This window comes from Symphodus melops, assembly GCF_947650265.1.
Source record: "Symphodus melops genome assembly, chromosome: 11".
NCBI lineage: Eukaryota > Metazoa > Chordata > Actinopteri > Labriformes > Labridae > Symphodus > Symphodus melops.
Window position 1 is genome coordinate 14206332 of NC_136701.1, and position 17375 is coordinate 14223706.

Genomic DNA, 17375 nt, shown 5'->3' on the forward strand with positions numbered 1-17375 from the left:
CTGAAGTATAAACAGTCAACTTGGTGAGCCTAAACGAATTGAGAACTTGTTGAAATGGTAAACTAAAGCAATATTTAGTTTTATGGCAATCTGAATAGCATATTGCAAACATTTGTATAAATAATCTCACAAAGGATTATTTAATGCTGATTAAGTGTTGGATACTTTGTTGAATAAATGTACTAAACATAGGCTTGTGGACTTGATGAGGGGTCAAAAGTAAAACAAAATGTTTTTCACTTAAACTAAGATTTTTTGTTTTGTTTTGTCTTTTTTGGATAGTTAGCCTTAAACAAAAGGGTTAAAATTTTAAGATTAAACTAATTAATAAACTGCTAAAATCATTGTTTTACACCATAGGGGATGGAAAACCAAACACTTTGAGGATTTAAGTGGGTTATAGGCCTGAACTAAAACAGAAACTGTTGAGAAAGTTATGAATGTGTTATCTCCTATTGAAACATTAAGCTTTACCATACAGTCATAGGGACAACGCGTTATATTTTTAGCATGTCAAATGGTTCAAAAGAAGACCTTCTCGTCTAGCACTAGGACCCAGAGGAGCTCTGAAGTGACGAACCAGCGGCTGCGAGTCAAACTCCGAACTGTAGCGGCCACACTGACTGAGTCAGCCGCGCGGAGGCTGCTGGAGCCTCCACACGCCTTTATCAACCGTTCAATGAAACGACTAAACTAAGGGACTAACTTCAGACACAAGCAACGTCTTTCTAACCTGAAATCACATGGACTCCATACGCCAAAGTGGTGAGTGGCCGTCTCTCCTTTAATATTAAAATGTTTGTCTTAATTCGTGGCAAATAAGTCAGTAACTTCAGTGGGATAACTGTAGGACAGAACACATTCAAAGTAATAACCGTTTATACGCACAACATTAAATGTGTGATCTCGACAGATACTTGTAAAACTGTTAACGTGTAATCGGACCTGCTTAATTTAATTTGATTCTCGTGGGAAAAAAAAGAGGAAGAAAGAAAGCCCCAGATGTTTTGTCTGAGAGACTCGTGCACACCTCGTACCCTGCTCCCGGTAAAGTGAACGGTTGAGTGATGTCATACACCTACACGCCGGGTGCGTGTGTGTGTGTGTGTGTGTGTGTGTGTGTGTGTGTGTGTGTGTGTGGATGGAGGCGGTGTCGTCACACAGGTAGAGTGATGCAATTTGATACCAACAGGGAAGTGCCTTGTTGGAAGCAGCGCCGCTGGAAGTGAAGCTGCAGTGGCCGCAGCTCAATGGCCGCTTTGTTTCAGAGCCTTCTGGCCACAGAGCTGCAAACAGGAAGCTGCATTATGAGACACCAGGTGATGAGCCTCTCAAATATCTGAGAAACGAAGATGACTATTTCAAGATGATACAACAAGTCAGAGGAAATCTTTCTTACTTCTGCTCCTTCAAGTAACCATTCATGTCGTTTTCCCCTAATTGATCTAATTGGCCTATGATGTTGGCTAGGTAACAATTCACACACAACAGTGGTGTAAAAAATCTCCTCGGCTTATTTTTGAAAGCGTGTTCTGACATATTTTACAAAACCCTTGAGAATTGCCAAATCCTTGAAACAACTTTTGACCTACAATCATATCAGACACTGTCTAAGCTGATTTCCATTTAAAAAAAAAAAAAAAAAAAAGTGACTGTGTGACAGTTTGCCGATGTGCAAACCATCATGAAGAAGCCAAACTGAAATGCATTATTTCCACATGGACAGATGTGCACTTAATAAGAAAAGCCCTATGGTGAAAACAAGAACATTTATAGAATTATTCAGGACCACAAAAAAAAATCTGCCACAACAAACAAAAGGAGATGTTAACATTAAAATGTTAAAGCCTGTTGAGAAATGTTACAACAAGGGCACAGTTTACATACATTCTTTGGTAGAGTTTGTACGTCCTTTCCTAATTGCATTTATACACCCACACGGGAACATAGGTCTTGTGTTCAACAACCGCCACAAGCCTTGACCTCGACCATGGTTCTCTTACACTTCCTTTTCCCTTTTCCTTCTTCTCATCCAGTGATCCTCCCTGCCCCCTCTTTCCATCCTCTCCCAGTCAGGATGTCCACAACTCTTCAGTTATTTCATTTGAATAGGGAAATGACTTTCCCTCCACAAAGTCATGGTCACTGTTTTACTTTCTGTAAAGTTAAAGTGAGCTGTGCTTCAAATCTTCTGTCATGAAACTTAATGCTAGAAACATCAAAGCACCATCTACAATTGTTGTAGACAACAACTCCTACTCAAGCTGTAGCGAAGCTAATGACTGCAACCTGAAAGCTAGCTTAGCTCAAAAACAGTTTAATTTTTATCCTTTTAGTTGTTGGACGCGTAACAGAAAGGGACTATAGCAGTTAGAGCTTTACTTTTACACTCCCACTGCCATGTTATTTCCCTCACTTTACAAATGCCTTTGCTAAGCTAAGCTACATTATTCTGTCCTACCTTCTCCTAGCGTCTTTATGGAGTGTTTTCAAAATATCAACAAGAAATGTTTAACATGAATTAATTGAGATTCCCCTTCAGCATACACCAAAGAATGAAGTCTAATAGCCACGTGCACATTTTTCACACTTTCACTTTGTGTTTAAATGCTTCTTACCTGGTGAGCTACATCACAACAGTCTGGTTGTTAGATGAAACTCCTTCTGTGTTACAGTGTCAGTTCCCTCTGTCTCCACACTATTTACTAGCCTATCTGGGGAAAGTGATAAGATACTGAAAGAATGTGAAAAAGACAGAATTAACGACTTCTCCTCCAGCTGTTTCTTTTTAAAGATCTCCACTTTGGCTCTGGTCGGGACTTTTGAAAGTGTCTGACTGAATAGTAACCCCGGGGCGAGCAGTGACACTTATCTACTGTCGTCGTGAGATTATGAGTTGCAGGATGCTGGATCTGTGTGAAGAAGACTTTTGTTTTAGAGGGAGCTGCCGGGGCCGCCAAGACTTGACCCGCGACCTCGGCCTGAAGTGGATGGGTGTCTTGAGAAGGGATAGAGAGGGAGGCAGACAAGGGAGTGGAGAAAAAGAAAGGAGTGGAAGAGAGATTGTGGGATCAACCTCTGGGATGGTGGGGGAGGCAGGAACTTGAGGATGCAAAAAATATCAGACACATTTGGAGGCTTTAAAATTCTCTTGAAAATAAGACATGTTTGTCTCACTTTAGTTTGTGTCAAGTCTCCTGCTTTGATAATTCACCTACGTCAGGGAGCACAGACTCGACAACCAAGGAAATCGAGTGCCATCACATATTTCTGAAAGCTTTGCCGTCGTAAAGTTAAGATTTGAGAGGCGAAGCAGGGAGGTTAGCCCAGGTTTGACATGATTGATGGGTTGGACGTGTAATGGATTGGAAGGGAAAGCCTCACGTTAGGAGGAGAAAAGTATGATTTCTCTGTCACCCATAAACATAATGTGGTGAGATAAACAGCAGCAGCAGCGAGCTTGTTTTGTTCTCTGCTGCAACCAAACAGGCTGAATCAGTTCAAATGAGAATCGCATGCTTCAAGGTCCCATGACTGACCTCTTCATACTCGCAGGCTGTCTACACGAGCACACAAAAATGTATGTCAGAGCTCACTGATTTCTTTTTTCCATGCTTTTTGACTGTATTTTTTATATGTAGGACAATGTCTCTGTGTAAGAGACAAATAAATAATGTATGTGTTCATCAGGGAGAAAAGAATTGGAAGCAGAAATCTGTGCCGTGTGTGCATCATGCATGCGTGTGTGTGCCTGTGTTTGTGTGGAAGGGGGGTGTACAAAGATCCCTCTGTGGTGAGACCAACCACAAGCCTCTAGAACAGCTGATCCTCAGCCTCTGAACCCTCGGGTGCCCCCTGAGAGAAAGGGGAGAGAGAAAGTAATAGAGGAGAGAGAGAGGGAAAATTAATGGACGGCCTTGACTGTCTGTGTAAAGTTCGACTGCAAGAAGCAGAATATAAACCAAACGCAGAGTCAAAAACTGCATCATCCCACTATAAACTGAGATTACACAGACGTTGATTGGAGTTTTTTTTAAAGCATATGTTGAAACATTTCCTGGAAAAGTGGAGCTCAATAGGTCTTCAACTTCCGTAACTATCCATGAGGAAAGTTTCTTAACTTCATGGTCAATAAGTGGGGAAAACAAAAAGGGATAGAAAAGGATGGAAGGCAGGCGGAGAAAAACAGCGGGAAGAAGGGAAATGAGGGGGGGGGGGGGGGAGAAGAGGAGGTGAGACTTCAGAACGATGGAGGAGAGAGTCAAGAACAGGAAGGAGTGGACGAAAGCTTCTGTTGACAGCTAAGACAGGAAATCACAGCTGCTGGCTGAGAAATACTACATAAACACACACACACATACACACACACACACACACACACACACACACACACGCACTCACACTCAGCTGCTGGAGAAATATGTTTAAACCCTGAATGCCCGTGGATCGAGTTGATGCAGCTGTGGAGCACCACGCCTCACACCGTGTGGTGTGTGTGTGTTTGTGTTACTTCCTGTTTTGTTTATGTTGGACTTTCTGACATTGTGTCGTTTGCTCTGGTTCTACGGAGCATTGTGATCATCTAAATTTGGCCCTTACCGAGACAATAGAGTATTGTGGGACTTGGGGGAGATGTGGAGGGGGGCTATAGGAGAGTGGGTTTTTTTTGTCTTTGTTCATTCTATGTTTGTCACCAAACCCAGACTGTCTTGATCTTATTTGAACTTAACCCTTGTTCCTGTCCTTCTACCAAACTAATTGCATAAGTTGTAAGTCCATTGTTTAATGGCCTCCTGTCTGGTCTGTAAAACGTCACAAGTCATTCAAGAAACGTGATCGTTTCAAAGCAGAGTAAAGAAACCGTCAAATATTCACATATAATGAGCTCAAAATAAAGAATTGTGAGAACTATTTTCTGATTTCTTGAAACGATAATGAGCTTTTTGAGGTAGATGGTGGTCGATATAAATGTTGTCCACTCATTCATATGTTGTTAAATCACTCACTGCTGCTCTCTGTTGAACATTATGGAACAAGTTCCTCCATAAAATGATGAATTATTTGGATCATAGGATGGCCCAGTGTCCAAATATATGCAGAAGGTTTTATGTCTCTTCAGTGGACCACACAGTTGTTTTTAGAAAACCCAATTTTATGGGTTCAATCGTCTCCACAAAAGTGTCCTTGAACTTCCTCTCAACCTTTTTTCTACTTTGGATAAAAAAGAGAAAAAAACAAAACTTTATGAATATTACATGTTTGTTTCAGAGAGTGAATAACCTTTGAATGGCAGCTTGGAAAAAAAGAGCATTGAAGTTAAAGTTGGAAAGTGAAAGTTTCCAGTGAACTGAAATGAATTATCTCCGGTCTCTGCATCAAATTAAGTCAACTCCACTAAAGGCCTGAACCAATGCCTCACTGTGTCTGAGACGTCTCTCATGAATGAACCAGCATCTGAATGATTACCGTTCTTTGTTACTCGTATCTGTGATGGGACTTGAGACTTTCCTCTTTACTTTGGCTCTGTTTCCTTCAGGATAGGAAGCCCCTCTCTCTCTCTCTCCCTCTCTCTCTGCTCTTTGTCATTTCTGAGCCAGCAGGATGTGTGAGAGTGTGGCAGGGCTTCTACAGACAATGCCAAGGTCAACAAAATGCACACAAAGAAACACACAGGATGTCAGTGTCCTACATGCAAACAGTTATTGGTTTAAGCTTGAAAATGTCCATATTGATGGCTGTGGTGTCGAAACTAGAGATCATTCAGAAAGCTCATGGTGCTCAAAAAGTTGGCTCTGCTGTAGACAAATATGAATGAGCGATATGTTGGTGTGTAAAAAAAATCTCCTCCATGTCAGCTGTTGCAACAGGCGGTAAGCTAATTCCAAAGTGACTGCATGATTGCTGGCACATGCCTGTGTGGCTGTACATGGCATGTGTGTGTGTGTGCTAAATTGATATTTGATGCATTTAGTGTAACAGCATGAGAATTGTGTAGCCATGTTAAGGCTTCTCTTGTATTCAGAGTTCGCCCAAAGGATGATATCCCCTCCTGTAAGTGTAGATAACGTCCTCTTTTGTCTTGTCTTTGTCTTTTTCCAGTCGTGATGGAGCGACTTGTGAACGAGCTGGGCTCCCTGCTGAAGATGCTGGACCACGAGACGGTCAGTCCTGCCACTTCTGAAAAGATGGCGTCCATACGTAACATCCTGGACTCCCTGCAGCTGTCAGGTAAAGACTCAAAGTGTCACTTGAAGGAGAGTGTAGTGAAAGGAAATACCTGTGCTCTTTTTCTCTTCTCTGACTGAAGCAAGGAAGTACAGTGTTTTCCAAACCGTCCAAAAACATAAACTCACATTCTTGTGTCCCTGTCTGTGATTTTGTGATTCAATGCTGACTGTTGAGCCATGTCCCTTGATCAGAAAGGGACCAACCTGGTTAAATAAAAGCTCAATAAAATGAAATAAATACATTAAACTGACACTTCTGTGCTCTTGCATGTTTTGCACTCCTGCTGTTTATATCCTTTGTTCTACAGCAACAACAAAAAAAACACACAGATTTGTTTGTTAACTGCATTCAGCTCAACTTTAAAAAAAACATTTAGGCACTTCCACCAGAAAATAAATGCCTAAGTATGTAACAGTAACACAAGTCTGCAGTACCAAAAGTCAACAGCTTGGTAATATTTAACTGTGTCAAACAAACATGTACTGTTCAAGGCTACAGTTTTAACAGGTGTTCCCATGTAGGCTTTTTAGTACGGGCCGACAGCAGCAGAATGATGTAATGTTTATTTTTTGTACAGTTGTGGGTCATGTGATTGGTTCCTTTTAATTGGCTGATACCCAAGTCTAGCTGTTGTAATCATTAACATAAAGAAGGAGAGGAAGGTATTCTTGATTAATCCCGCATGGGAAACCGTTCAGGATAAAGAATGACAAAACACATCAGAGGTCGAACATTTCACTTTCTAATGTGAATGCTGTGAGAATTAAATAAGATGGTGACTTTGATTTGTTCCACAGGATTTGACAGAATGATGCTGCTTCACTTTTATTCTATGTGACACTTTCTGCACTTCAGCCACCGCTGCTCTGATCCCACAGTTTGAGGTTACACAGTTTTTATTTAGACAGGAACAGAGCTTCTTTTTTCTGCTATCGGCAACAGTGCTGTCATGGGCCAACTGCACTGTCTGCACTGAGACTGTGCTACACTGCCAGTACTTTTAAAGTGGCTCCTTGTTTATCCGGGAGAATACAGGATGCCGGTGAGGTTAAAGAGATTGAGGTAAGAGGATAATTAAATGTTAAGTCTAAAGAGGGCGATGACAGGAGGTCAACGAAAGGAGAAAGTAAACAAGTCTTCACAAGTGTTGGGACGGACTCGCCCCTCCCAGACTCACTCTTTAGGGCTATACACAAAACATAAATATATTCCACATCAATTCAGCTTCTTTTTACAGCCAATTGGTCTCTTTTTTTCTGACACATTTTCAGAAGTCTGTGTGGGTTTGGAAAAGTTTCACACACACTTTGTGACTTCACTTATCTTTGTTCTCCTGGTACAAAGATTTAAAGGCTCCAGTCTGGACTCTCTCGCTGTCTGACTCAGATCGCCCCATGATGTATTTGTCTGTTAAGTACTGTGATACTCACAGAGAACTCACTTGGCTTGTTGCTGCCTTTCAGTTCACTCCAGTAATCCTTGCTCTCCTGATCTCTGTAAAGAACACAATCCTAACCCTTGCTCTCATCCTATTTCTAACCCCTACTTTATCCTTTCCACAGTCAATGGATCAGACGTCTACATGAACAGCTGTCTCTATGGCAACGGGACCAGCTTTGTCGAGTCTCTGTTTGAGGATTTTGGTGACTAGACCTTTAAAACACTAGATCTTCAGAAATCATATGTAGACGTTCTTATTTTCATATTTATAATGAGCATATCTACAAAATATAATTTTAACACAATCTATTCTACTTATACTTGTGATAATCTTCCTCCAGACTGTGATTTGCACATGCTCAGTGCATCTCCTGTGGAGCAGAAGGAGCACAAAGAGGAAGAGGAGAAGACCCATCTGAATAAATCTGTAAGTTGTGTACAGTGGCTACATGCTGGACGACCTGCTTTTCCTTTCTTCCAATAACTTCTAATAACTTCAATCTCTCAGACTCCGACTGACACGCCCCCTCCTCTGCCGACCACCCCCCTCCCCGATGACTACTATGAAGAGGCTGTCCCTCTCGATCCTGGATCCACACCTCAGTATTTTACCACCAACATGAACAGTTCTGTACACTCACACAAACTCCGAAACGCACGTTGGTTTACTCATCGAATTTTAACCAATAAGAGGGTTCTTTCTGTCTCGTGTATTTTCTAAACTGGATTCATCTGCTCTCCTCATGTAGCATCCAGAAACTCTGTGGAGGATGCCTACTATGAAGATGCCGACAATAACTATCCCCTCACCCATATTAACGGACCTCCCAAAAACTCTTGTGAGTCTATACCCACACTTTTACATTATTGTACAAATACAGGCATGTTCTGATTGCTGATATGGTAGAACATGTCGACTGTTTGCAAATCAGTCATTTGTTATGTTTTTTTCCCGTCATTAGACAATGACTCTGATGCTCTGAGCAGCTCCTACGAGTCTTATGAAGAAGAGGACGAAGAGGCCAAAGGACGGGACCAGAGGGAGGAGAGCTCAGACGTGCCAGTTAGAGACTGCCGCATCTGTGCCTTTCTGTTACGAAAGAAACGCTTTGGCCAGTGGGCTAAACAGCTAGTTGTTGTCCGAGACAATAAACTGCAGGTAAATAAAGCTCTATATATATGGTGTTAATTTAACTAAATACATTTAAAAATAGAATTATATCCTACCAAAATATCCCTTAATTTGGTGCATCAGGGTAAAATATTGCGAATGGATCTCTACTTCCACAATGTTTTGCGTAGAACATTTGAATCATCTTTCTTCAGACAACAGTCAACCTACATCACCAATACAGTGCAGTGGTACTTCTCAACTTGAGAAAGATGTGCAACAAGGTTAATGTTGTGCTTGTTAGCTATTACTCCGTTTTTGAGTCTGCTCACATTTTGGTAACATCTCCTCAATCCTAAATAAATCTAAAAAGCTGTTTTATCCAACACTAAATTGGCTCTGATTATTCTGAGGGTAGCTGTTAGCTAGCTTCATCTGACTGCATCAACACGGTGTGAAAGCATGAGCATCGTATCCAGTATCCAAAAGTTTATGTTCTTATTTATTGCAATAGACTTAGTCTTTTGTGGTTATTTGTGTTTCTTTATTAAAAACTCTAATTTAGTGATGATGATCAAATTGCGATAAATTGTGCTGCCCAACAGAGCAGAGCAAAAATAATAAATATCTTTCATAAAGAATGAAGGGATCCTCGGTCACAGTGCTTAAACATCTGCGAGGGAAAAAAAAGAGAAATACATGAAACATATTACAACATCTTAGGAATGAAAAAAAGAGAAAACAAATTATGACAAATGAACAAAATAAAATAATAATGTCATTAACATTGTTCATATAATAGTAGGAATGTGTTCTCCTGTTGTAGAACATTCATAAGTCTTAAATTAGAAGTTATATTATTCAGTGACACTGCACTGATCATTGGTCAGATTACACAAATAATTTTATCTGATGCTAAATCACAAAAAGAGGGAAGCGCTGTCAGTATTTTAAGTGTACCTGCGTCAAACTGAAGAACTCTTTGTTCACCGACACCATCAGGAGCAAGCCCGTGTGTCTGTTTTAAAATGTAACTCACAAGTGTTCAAAAATGTTACATCAAAGCAATATAGGAAACGCAGTAGAAAAAAGTTATATTGCTTTGATTTTAATTTCAAGGATGGATCCAAAAAAATATTTAGTACCAGAATAAAGAAACACCAAATGATACTTGAAGGTTTGTTTGTCCATATCTCTCCTTTACAGTGCTATAAGAGCATCAAAGAGAGCACTCCTCAAACTGAGCTCCCGCTGAGTCTGTGCAATGTCATCTACGTTCCGAAGGAGGGGCGGAAAAAGAGACACGAGTTACGCTTCTCGTTGCCTGGGGGTGAAGCTCTGGTCCTGGCGGTTCAGAGTAAAGAGCAGGCCCAGCGATGGCTCAAGGTACCTTTTATTCAAAGTATGAGAGAGCTGGAGCTGGATGTACAAGAGAGGGGGGGGAAACACATGATTTTCTTTCTTTGTAACCAGGTGGTGCAAGATGTCAGCAGCCAAAGTAGCTACACTGATGGAGTGGAGGGGTCCACCTCTCCGATTATACAGAGGAAGTTAGAGCTTGACAAGGTGTGTGTCTATCTAAATGTTTTTCACTGACATTATGTTCATCAAATGGGTTCTCTTTGTGTTTCTCTTGCTTTTCTTTTGTCACCTCTTACTGTCAGAGCTTTACAGTATTGTTAAGTCATTTTTTGTCATGCATGTTTATTTCTGAATCCATACTCTAGTTTTCAAATGGCTATATAAGTCGCTGACATCACCCCTTTCAGCCCATGCATGACACAACTGTTCCCTTGGCTTTGAGTTGTAAGCACAGTGTGGTTACATTATTGCAGTTGCTGAGCTGGCAGTTATTCAAAGAGCTTCAAACACTCTACAAACTTTTTTTTTTTTTTTTTTTTCCAAATGGTTGCAACGAGCCAACGGGTTGAATGAGCGGTGACATGGCAGTTATAAACCTGGAAGGACAGTGCTGGAAACATTTATTTTAAGGAACACCTGTTTCATTTACGTTGGCATGTTTTTTTCTCGACATCCAGTGATGGATAATGTTGGGTTTTTTTGTAACATACTGTACCTCTTTAACTCTTTACAAAAGGTAAAGACACGTTGTATATATTTCTACTTTTTTTTTAACAGGTTCTGCACTGTGAAAGGCAGGCGTCCGACTCAGACAGTGGGCCAATAGCAGACAACCATTCCACTGCACAGGGACCAGGGCGGGACTCCACTGACTCACTTTGTAGGTTAACCATAAAAAGCAACAGTATGCTAACAGTAATGATACACCTGAAAGAACGATTGTATCATTTACATTTAAACACTGAAACAAGCTGAGACTTTTACTCCATTGTGTGTTTAGGTGTGTGATTGTTTCCAATAGAAAGTAAATGTAGCCTGTGTCTGATAACTGTAATTAAGAAATGATGCCCTTTGGATTTACAGTGCTTGGCAGGAGCAGAACCTCACAAGATTTAAAGTAAATATTTTTTTGTTACAAAATGTCAACAGTTCTCCCTAATAAATGGAGTACTCATTTTAAAAATACATCCAAACACAGGAGGAAAATTAAATGTTACAAGTTCACTTTTTTTTTTTTTTTTTTTTACTGTAATTCATGTTGTTTTAAAAGTTGGAAAAGAAACATTTAGTCAGCACATTACTACCTTCACTTACGCCTCCTCACTCATATTTAGAGAAGCTGGTGAAGAGTGCTTAAATGAACCAGTTTGGCCTCAATCAAGCCTAAGAGAATAATAAAAAGTTCTCCCTTTACAAATGGCCCTCACTCATAAGATATGTATATGCACACACACACGCACACACACAAGTACACACGTACACACAAACATAGCACACACCCTTCACTCAATAATCCTTTAATTCGAGAAGGTTAAAGTGATGTTGTGTCACAATATGGGTCAAACACAGACGTGTTGTTACAGCTTGTTTACTGACTGAGCGACTCTGAACCTGAAGAGACGAGAGAGAGAGTCAGGAAGTGAGGCTCAAACAGATATGACATCCTTCCTGTCCTTTTCCTGCGATTGTGTCTCTCTGACATCATAGGAAGTAGGCTGGACTGATGACTCCAGCACCTGCTACATGCAGAAGGAGTTGTCTTTAATCCATTTTATGTTTTATATCTAAACGTTATACCTGTATCAGCTCGATTTCTCAAAATCAACAAAGGAAGTGAAACAGCATGTTGGGCATTTGTAGGGCACTATTGTTTAAACTCTCTCTGCTCTGAATTAGTCTCTTTGTTACCAACATCTCAAGCTTTAGTATGAGATTGTCAACACTGGGTCACTCTCAAATGTATGAGCTGTAGGACTGCATAAGGGAACGATGCCTTCGGTATGACAGCATAATTTAGGTGGTCTAAAGATAAGGGCTTCATGACACTGCGACCCCAATTTTCAGCCTTCGCTCTCTCTGACCAGGATACGTTTGATCTCAGACAGGGGGAAACGAGGAGCGTTCTCTGAACTGACGGGGTCGATGAGCCGAGCTGCGGGGAAGAAAATCAACCGGATCATCACTTTCTCCAAAAAGAAACCTCCTTTACCCGGAGAGCCTTCCTCATCTTCCAACCATCATGACAACCCAGGCTGTGGTGGGTACACAGATTGATATGAGCGCTACTTGGTTACTTGGCTGGCCTGTTGTAGCAGTTTTTGGGTTTATCAGTATAACTCACTAATGACTATTACGTTATTTGCATAGATATTTACAATTGAGATTTTCTCTCAAAAGCTAAGAACTGTCTCATAAACAACACCATCCTGTTAAATGAATTACATGCTTAATAATTCAGAATGAACTCAGTGGAATTCTTCAAATAAACACAAACTTTATTTCTACTCTGAAAGAATCGATTGAACAAACAGGACCTGTCTGTACGACTCAGCAGAGTTTACATTATATAAACTGAAGAAATGTGCAGACTATGAATGACACTGAACTTTGATTGTAAGGAACAAACATCTTTCAGTCTACATAAAGGGAATATATGAGAATGAAATGGTTAACCTTGCCCGTATTGTGCTGCAGTGATTGGAGTTCCACTTTGACTGACTGATTTAATGTCTCCCGTCTATGATTACAACAATCCTCCGCTTTCTCTCTCTCTCTCTCTCTCTCTCTCTCTCTCTCTCTCTCTCTCTCTCTCTCGCTCTCTCTCTCTCGCTCTCTCGCTCTCTCGCTCTCTCTCTCTCTCTCGCTCTCTCTCTCTCTCTCTCCCCTCAGGCTACCTCAGTGTGTGTCTGAGTGGTTCCTGGAAGGAGCGATGGTGCGTTGTGCGAGGTGGGAACTTGTGCCTACAGAAGGACCCCGGGGACCAGCGGCCTCCACTTAATGTGGTGCCACTCAAAGGTGCAGAGGTGGTGACAGGCAGCCTCGGCCCCAAACACCCTTTCTCCTTCTGCATCCTGCAGGGAGGCAACGAACTTGCATCTCTGGAGGTACATCATTTTGGTGTCAAAGATCTCGAACAATAAAATAAGAGAAGAGTTTGTTTTAATTACAGTTGACTACACAGTTATTGAAACTTGTCAAACAAGGAGCAAAATGTCAGCCCAGATGCAATACAATGTGCCTCACACTTTTTTCAAAACGCAACAAAAACACTTCACTATCATAATACAAATCATTCAATTCAATTCACCTGATGTGTGCGCTAAACGCTGCCACTGAAACAACACTCAATCAACAATCAGCCGGCACTAACAATTCACCTGTGAAGAAACATGTCACCTATCAGAGCACAGCTTGAACTCCATGAAAGGGGTCAGCCTTGCTCTTTGATGTGCACAACAATAGAAGGGAGTTTTTTGGAGAAAGAGTTAGAGGAAGCGGTGTTCTAGTAAGAGGAGGATGAAGAAGAGGAGAAGTAGGAAGAGAAAGATCAGAGACAGAATGGACGGTAATTTCAGTTTTAAATATTGTAGAGAATAAAGCGACGACAAAGCCAAACAAAGGATTTCTTTTTTGTGTTTCTCTTTAGCGTTCACATTTGTTTTGTCATATTTGTTCATATTTTTGTTTACATTTACAGCATTCTTTGAACGAAAATGCCAACATATTGTTATACTTAGCATGTATCATAAGAGAATTGGAAATGTTCGAAATGTTTTTGAGTTAGCACAGCTGTGTGCTAGTTAGTGGTGGAAACATTGATTTATTTGGTGTTTGTGTGAACTTTTTTCAGCAGTAGTTCCATTTGTAGAAGAGTTTTAAATGCAGTTCTTGTTCTTTGTAAGAGATGTGATGAGTGAGATGTTTTGTACTTTGTGTGTTAACTATTGACAAACTAATCTAAGGAACTGTGTTTATGTAAAAGTGAAAACAATTATTTTAACGCTGTAGCTTTTAGGACTCAGGTGGGACCGAATGATAGAATAGATTTGCACTGGGACGGCACACCTACGTTTTGTTGATGTTGAAATAATGTAATAATTTTTGTGCCTGTGTGTGTGTGTGTTTGTTTGTGTGTTTCAGGCCAGTTGCTCGGAGGATCTCGGTCGCTGGCTGGGTGTTTTGTTTGCAGAGACAGGCATCACCACTCTCCCTGAAGAGCTGCACTATGACTACATTGACGTGGACACGCTCACTGACATCCGACATGCCGCCAGACACTCCTTCCTGTGAGTCACTTCCTGCTGTGTGTGTGTTTGTGTGAATTATATCTGGACTTTTCTGTCTCTTATTGTGGCTTCTATCCTCAAAACACATCCGTCTCTGCCTCTCTGTTTTTTCCTCTCAGTTGGGCCACCACCACTACTTCATCCAGCAGTGCCTCGACAGACTCCAGGATGTATGATGAAGTCTATGAAAGTGTTGCGGTGAGGGAACAAGTAAACTAGGGTTTGATATAATATAATATGAATGGAGCTGTGCAACATGCTCAGTTTCAGACAGATCAGAAATTATTTAGTGACTTTTGTGTGGTGGCCTTAAGGTCAAAACAAAACCAGCACAGAACACAAAGACATTTACACCTTTTCATGTACAGTTGTGGATTAAAATGCATAGGAAAAAAAGTGTATGTAAATATTACCCTTTACATCTGATTTCCTGCAGGAAGGGGAAGGTGATGCAGAGAGCAGAACTGGACAGATAAGACGTCATGCGTCCTTCTCAAGCAGGGACTCTGAAAAAACTGAACAACAGGCTGCCGTCAAAAGACACGCCTCCAGTATGTTTGCTTTAATAACACAATTTAATATCCTGACCACATGGAAATGAGATGGATTAAACATGAAGAGGGATTTTGCCTTGCCTTCTTCTGACCATGATTGCAAATTTCTTTTTCGTTTCTTCGTTGTGTGCTGTGTGCGTCGTTAGATGTGAATCAGTATGCACGGTATGGGAAGACGCGTGCAGAGGAGGACGCCAGGCGTTACCTGAAACAGAAGGAGGAGCTTGAGAAGCAGAAGGAGGAGCTCAGAAATGCACTGATTTCACTCCGCAGGGAGAAGAAGGAGGTGAAGGAAGAGATGAAGAGCATTACAGGTCAGAGAAAAACGACACACACACACGTATTTACTCACACACAGTGATGTTAGACTGGAGCTTTGTAGCAGCACTAACTTCGTCTGTCTCTTGGTGTTTCCAGGTCATGGTGTTGAACAGCGGTTAGCCAAGCTGGAGATGCTGTGTAAACAAAAAGAGGAGGAGAGGGTGGAGCTGGAGCTCAGACTGACAGAGGTCAAAGAAAACCTGAAGAAGTCATTGGCTCGTGGAGCACTGGGTCCGCCCACTGACACCAAGATCAGCATCAAGGTGGAGAACATTCACAACTTGCTGTCGGAAGGCTTTAACATTTGAACTTTGCAATGCTTAATAATACAAATGTAAAGCAATTTGGTACTAATCATAGAACGTGTGCCTCTCTTTCACGCTCCGCCTTTACTTAGGGTGAATCCTAATGATAAAATGTGTCATACATGTATAGATCCTATATACAAGTTTTTGCTTTTCTTCCGCCTGTAAGCTAAATATGAAACAACATCTGGCAGCCAACTATAGCTAAGCACAATGACAGCATGTTTATAGTGTGTCCGAAAGTTTAAAAATTGTCTACTAGCACCTGCAAAAACAACAAGGTTTGGATTTACAACAAGTTGAGTGCTAGAATGTTTCTAAACTGTGGTCAATGTGGTTACGTAGCAACTTCACATTGACCTGTGTGTGTGTGTGTGTGTGTGTGTGTGTGTGTTTTACAGGCACAAGGCAATAAGGTGGAAAAGGTATACAATGAAACTTTACCGGTCAACTCAGCATCTGAGCTTCGAAAACGCCCTCCATCTCTTTACGCCTCGTCAAAGGGGACTGTCATGCAGAAGGCAAAGGTGAGCTGTGCGTGCCTCTCTGTTGGTTTGCATATTGATAGCCTTTCATTGGGATTAAAATCATGAGGTTCATAGTCTGGTTGCAGCTTGTGCAGGGTTTTATTTGTGTATACGTGTGAGAGTGGGATGAGGACAGAGCAACGTTTTTCTCACTTGTTACTGTTAAATGACTTACAGGAGTGGGAGTCGAAGAAAGGGACCTAAACCCTTTATAAACGGATTCACAGATGGAGAAACAAAAACTGAGCTGTTACTGGAGGATGTTTTAAAGAAGAAACAGATGAAGATCTATATAAAGGGCACTAAGAAGAAGATGGAGGTGAAGAGGAGAAGGAGGAGGAGGAGGAGGAGGAGGGGTAGAAATGGGGAAGGAGGAAGAACCCTAACACAATCTTCCCTCTCTAACATATAAAGAAAACAAGGAATATTTGCAAGTTCAGGCTGCATGGTGCTGTCTTAAAGGATTTATTATGTTGTATATATACAACACATTTGACTGATATAGCTGCACAGTATTGTTGTGGATCACGAACATAAAGTCTGCATGTGTGTTTACATTTGCACGAGGCTGCAGAAATAAAAAAGGAGGGTTTTTTGTTATGTTTTGTTTTTTAGAGAAATCCAAAGCAAAGGGATAGAGTGTTTCATTATATGACTGTGAGCGCAGAGATTCTGATGTCCACTCTGATTTTATTCCCATTTTTAAGGATATTTGACAATGAAAAATGAAAAACGAGAGGATACAAATGAATATTATTAACTTATCTGTAGTAGTGAGAGGATATTATACATATGGTGGATGTATTTCAAACAGAAAACATATTGAGTATGACACTGTTCTTGAAACCAAATAGTAAATGTCTATTATTCTAATGTGAAACTATTGGTTTTTAAACATTGTGTATTTTTCATATTTGCCTTTTGCACTTTAACTTGTTGTATTTTGTAATTATATAGATGTATTGAAAATTAGACAAGCTCCCGAGTTAGCAGAATAATGTTAGGAAAAATATCTGCCTCCTCTCCCTGTTCTCGACACCCATGTTGGAGTAAAAGATGACTTATGAAAAAACCTTTTGTCTCATTTTTTGGTCATTCTTGAGTGTGTTTTTTTTCACATACATTGACTTTTTTTATTTTCATGTCTGTCAGCTTCTTCTTCTCAGTATTAATGTAAACTAAGGAATCAACAGCAGGAGCCCAAATCTGCACATCAAACGCCATCTAGTGGTGTGTGTGTG

The 17375-nt window shown here is 40.8% G+C and overlaps 1 protein-coding gene across 1 annotated transcript; it reads left to right on the forward strand.

Moving 5' to 3' along the window:
- Nucleotides 1-566: 566 nt before the first annotated feature.
- LOC306831904 (actin filament-associated protein 1-like 1) lies at nt 567-17206 on the forward strand. The gene is made up of 19 exons (XM_079356178.1): nt 567-765; nt 6100-6228; nt 7791-7871; nt 8010-8095; nt 8177-8294; nt 8418-8507; nt 8631-8827; nt 9986-10165; nt 10253-10345; nt 10919-11021; nt 12243-12398; nt 13031-13245; nt 14282-14427; nt 14547-14625; nt 14864-14978; nt 15128-15295; nt 15399-15565; nt 16009-16134; nt 16312-17206. The coding sequence occupies exons 1-19, from the start codon at nt 744-746 to the stop codon at nt 16336-16338; spliced, it is 2298 nt and encodes a 765-aa protein (XP_079212304.1). The 5' UTR covers nt 567-743; the 3' UTR covers nt 16339-17206.
- Nucleotides 17207-17375: the final 169 nt, after the last annotated feature.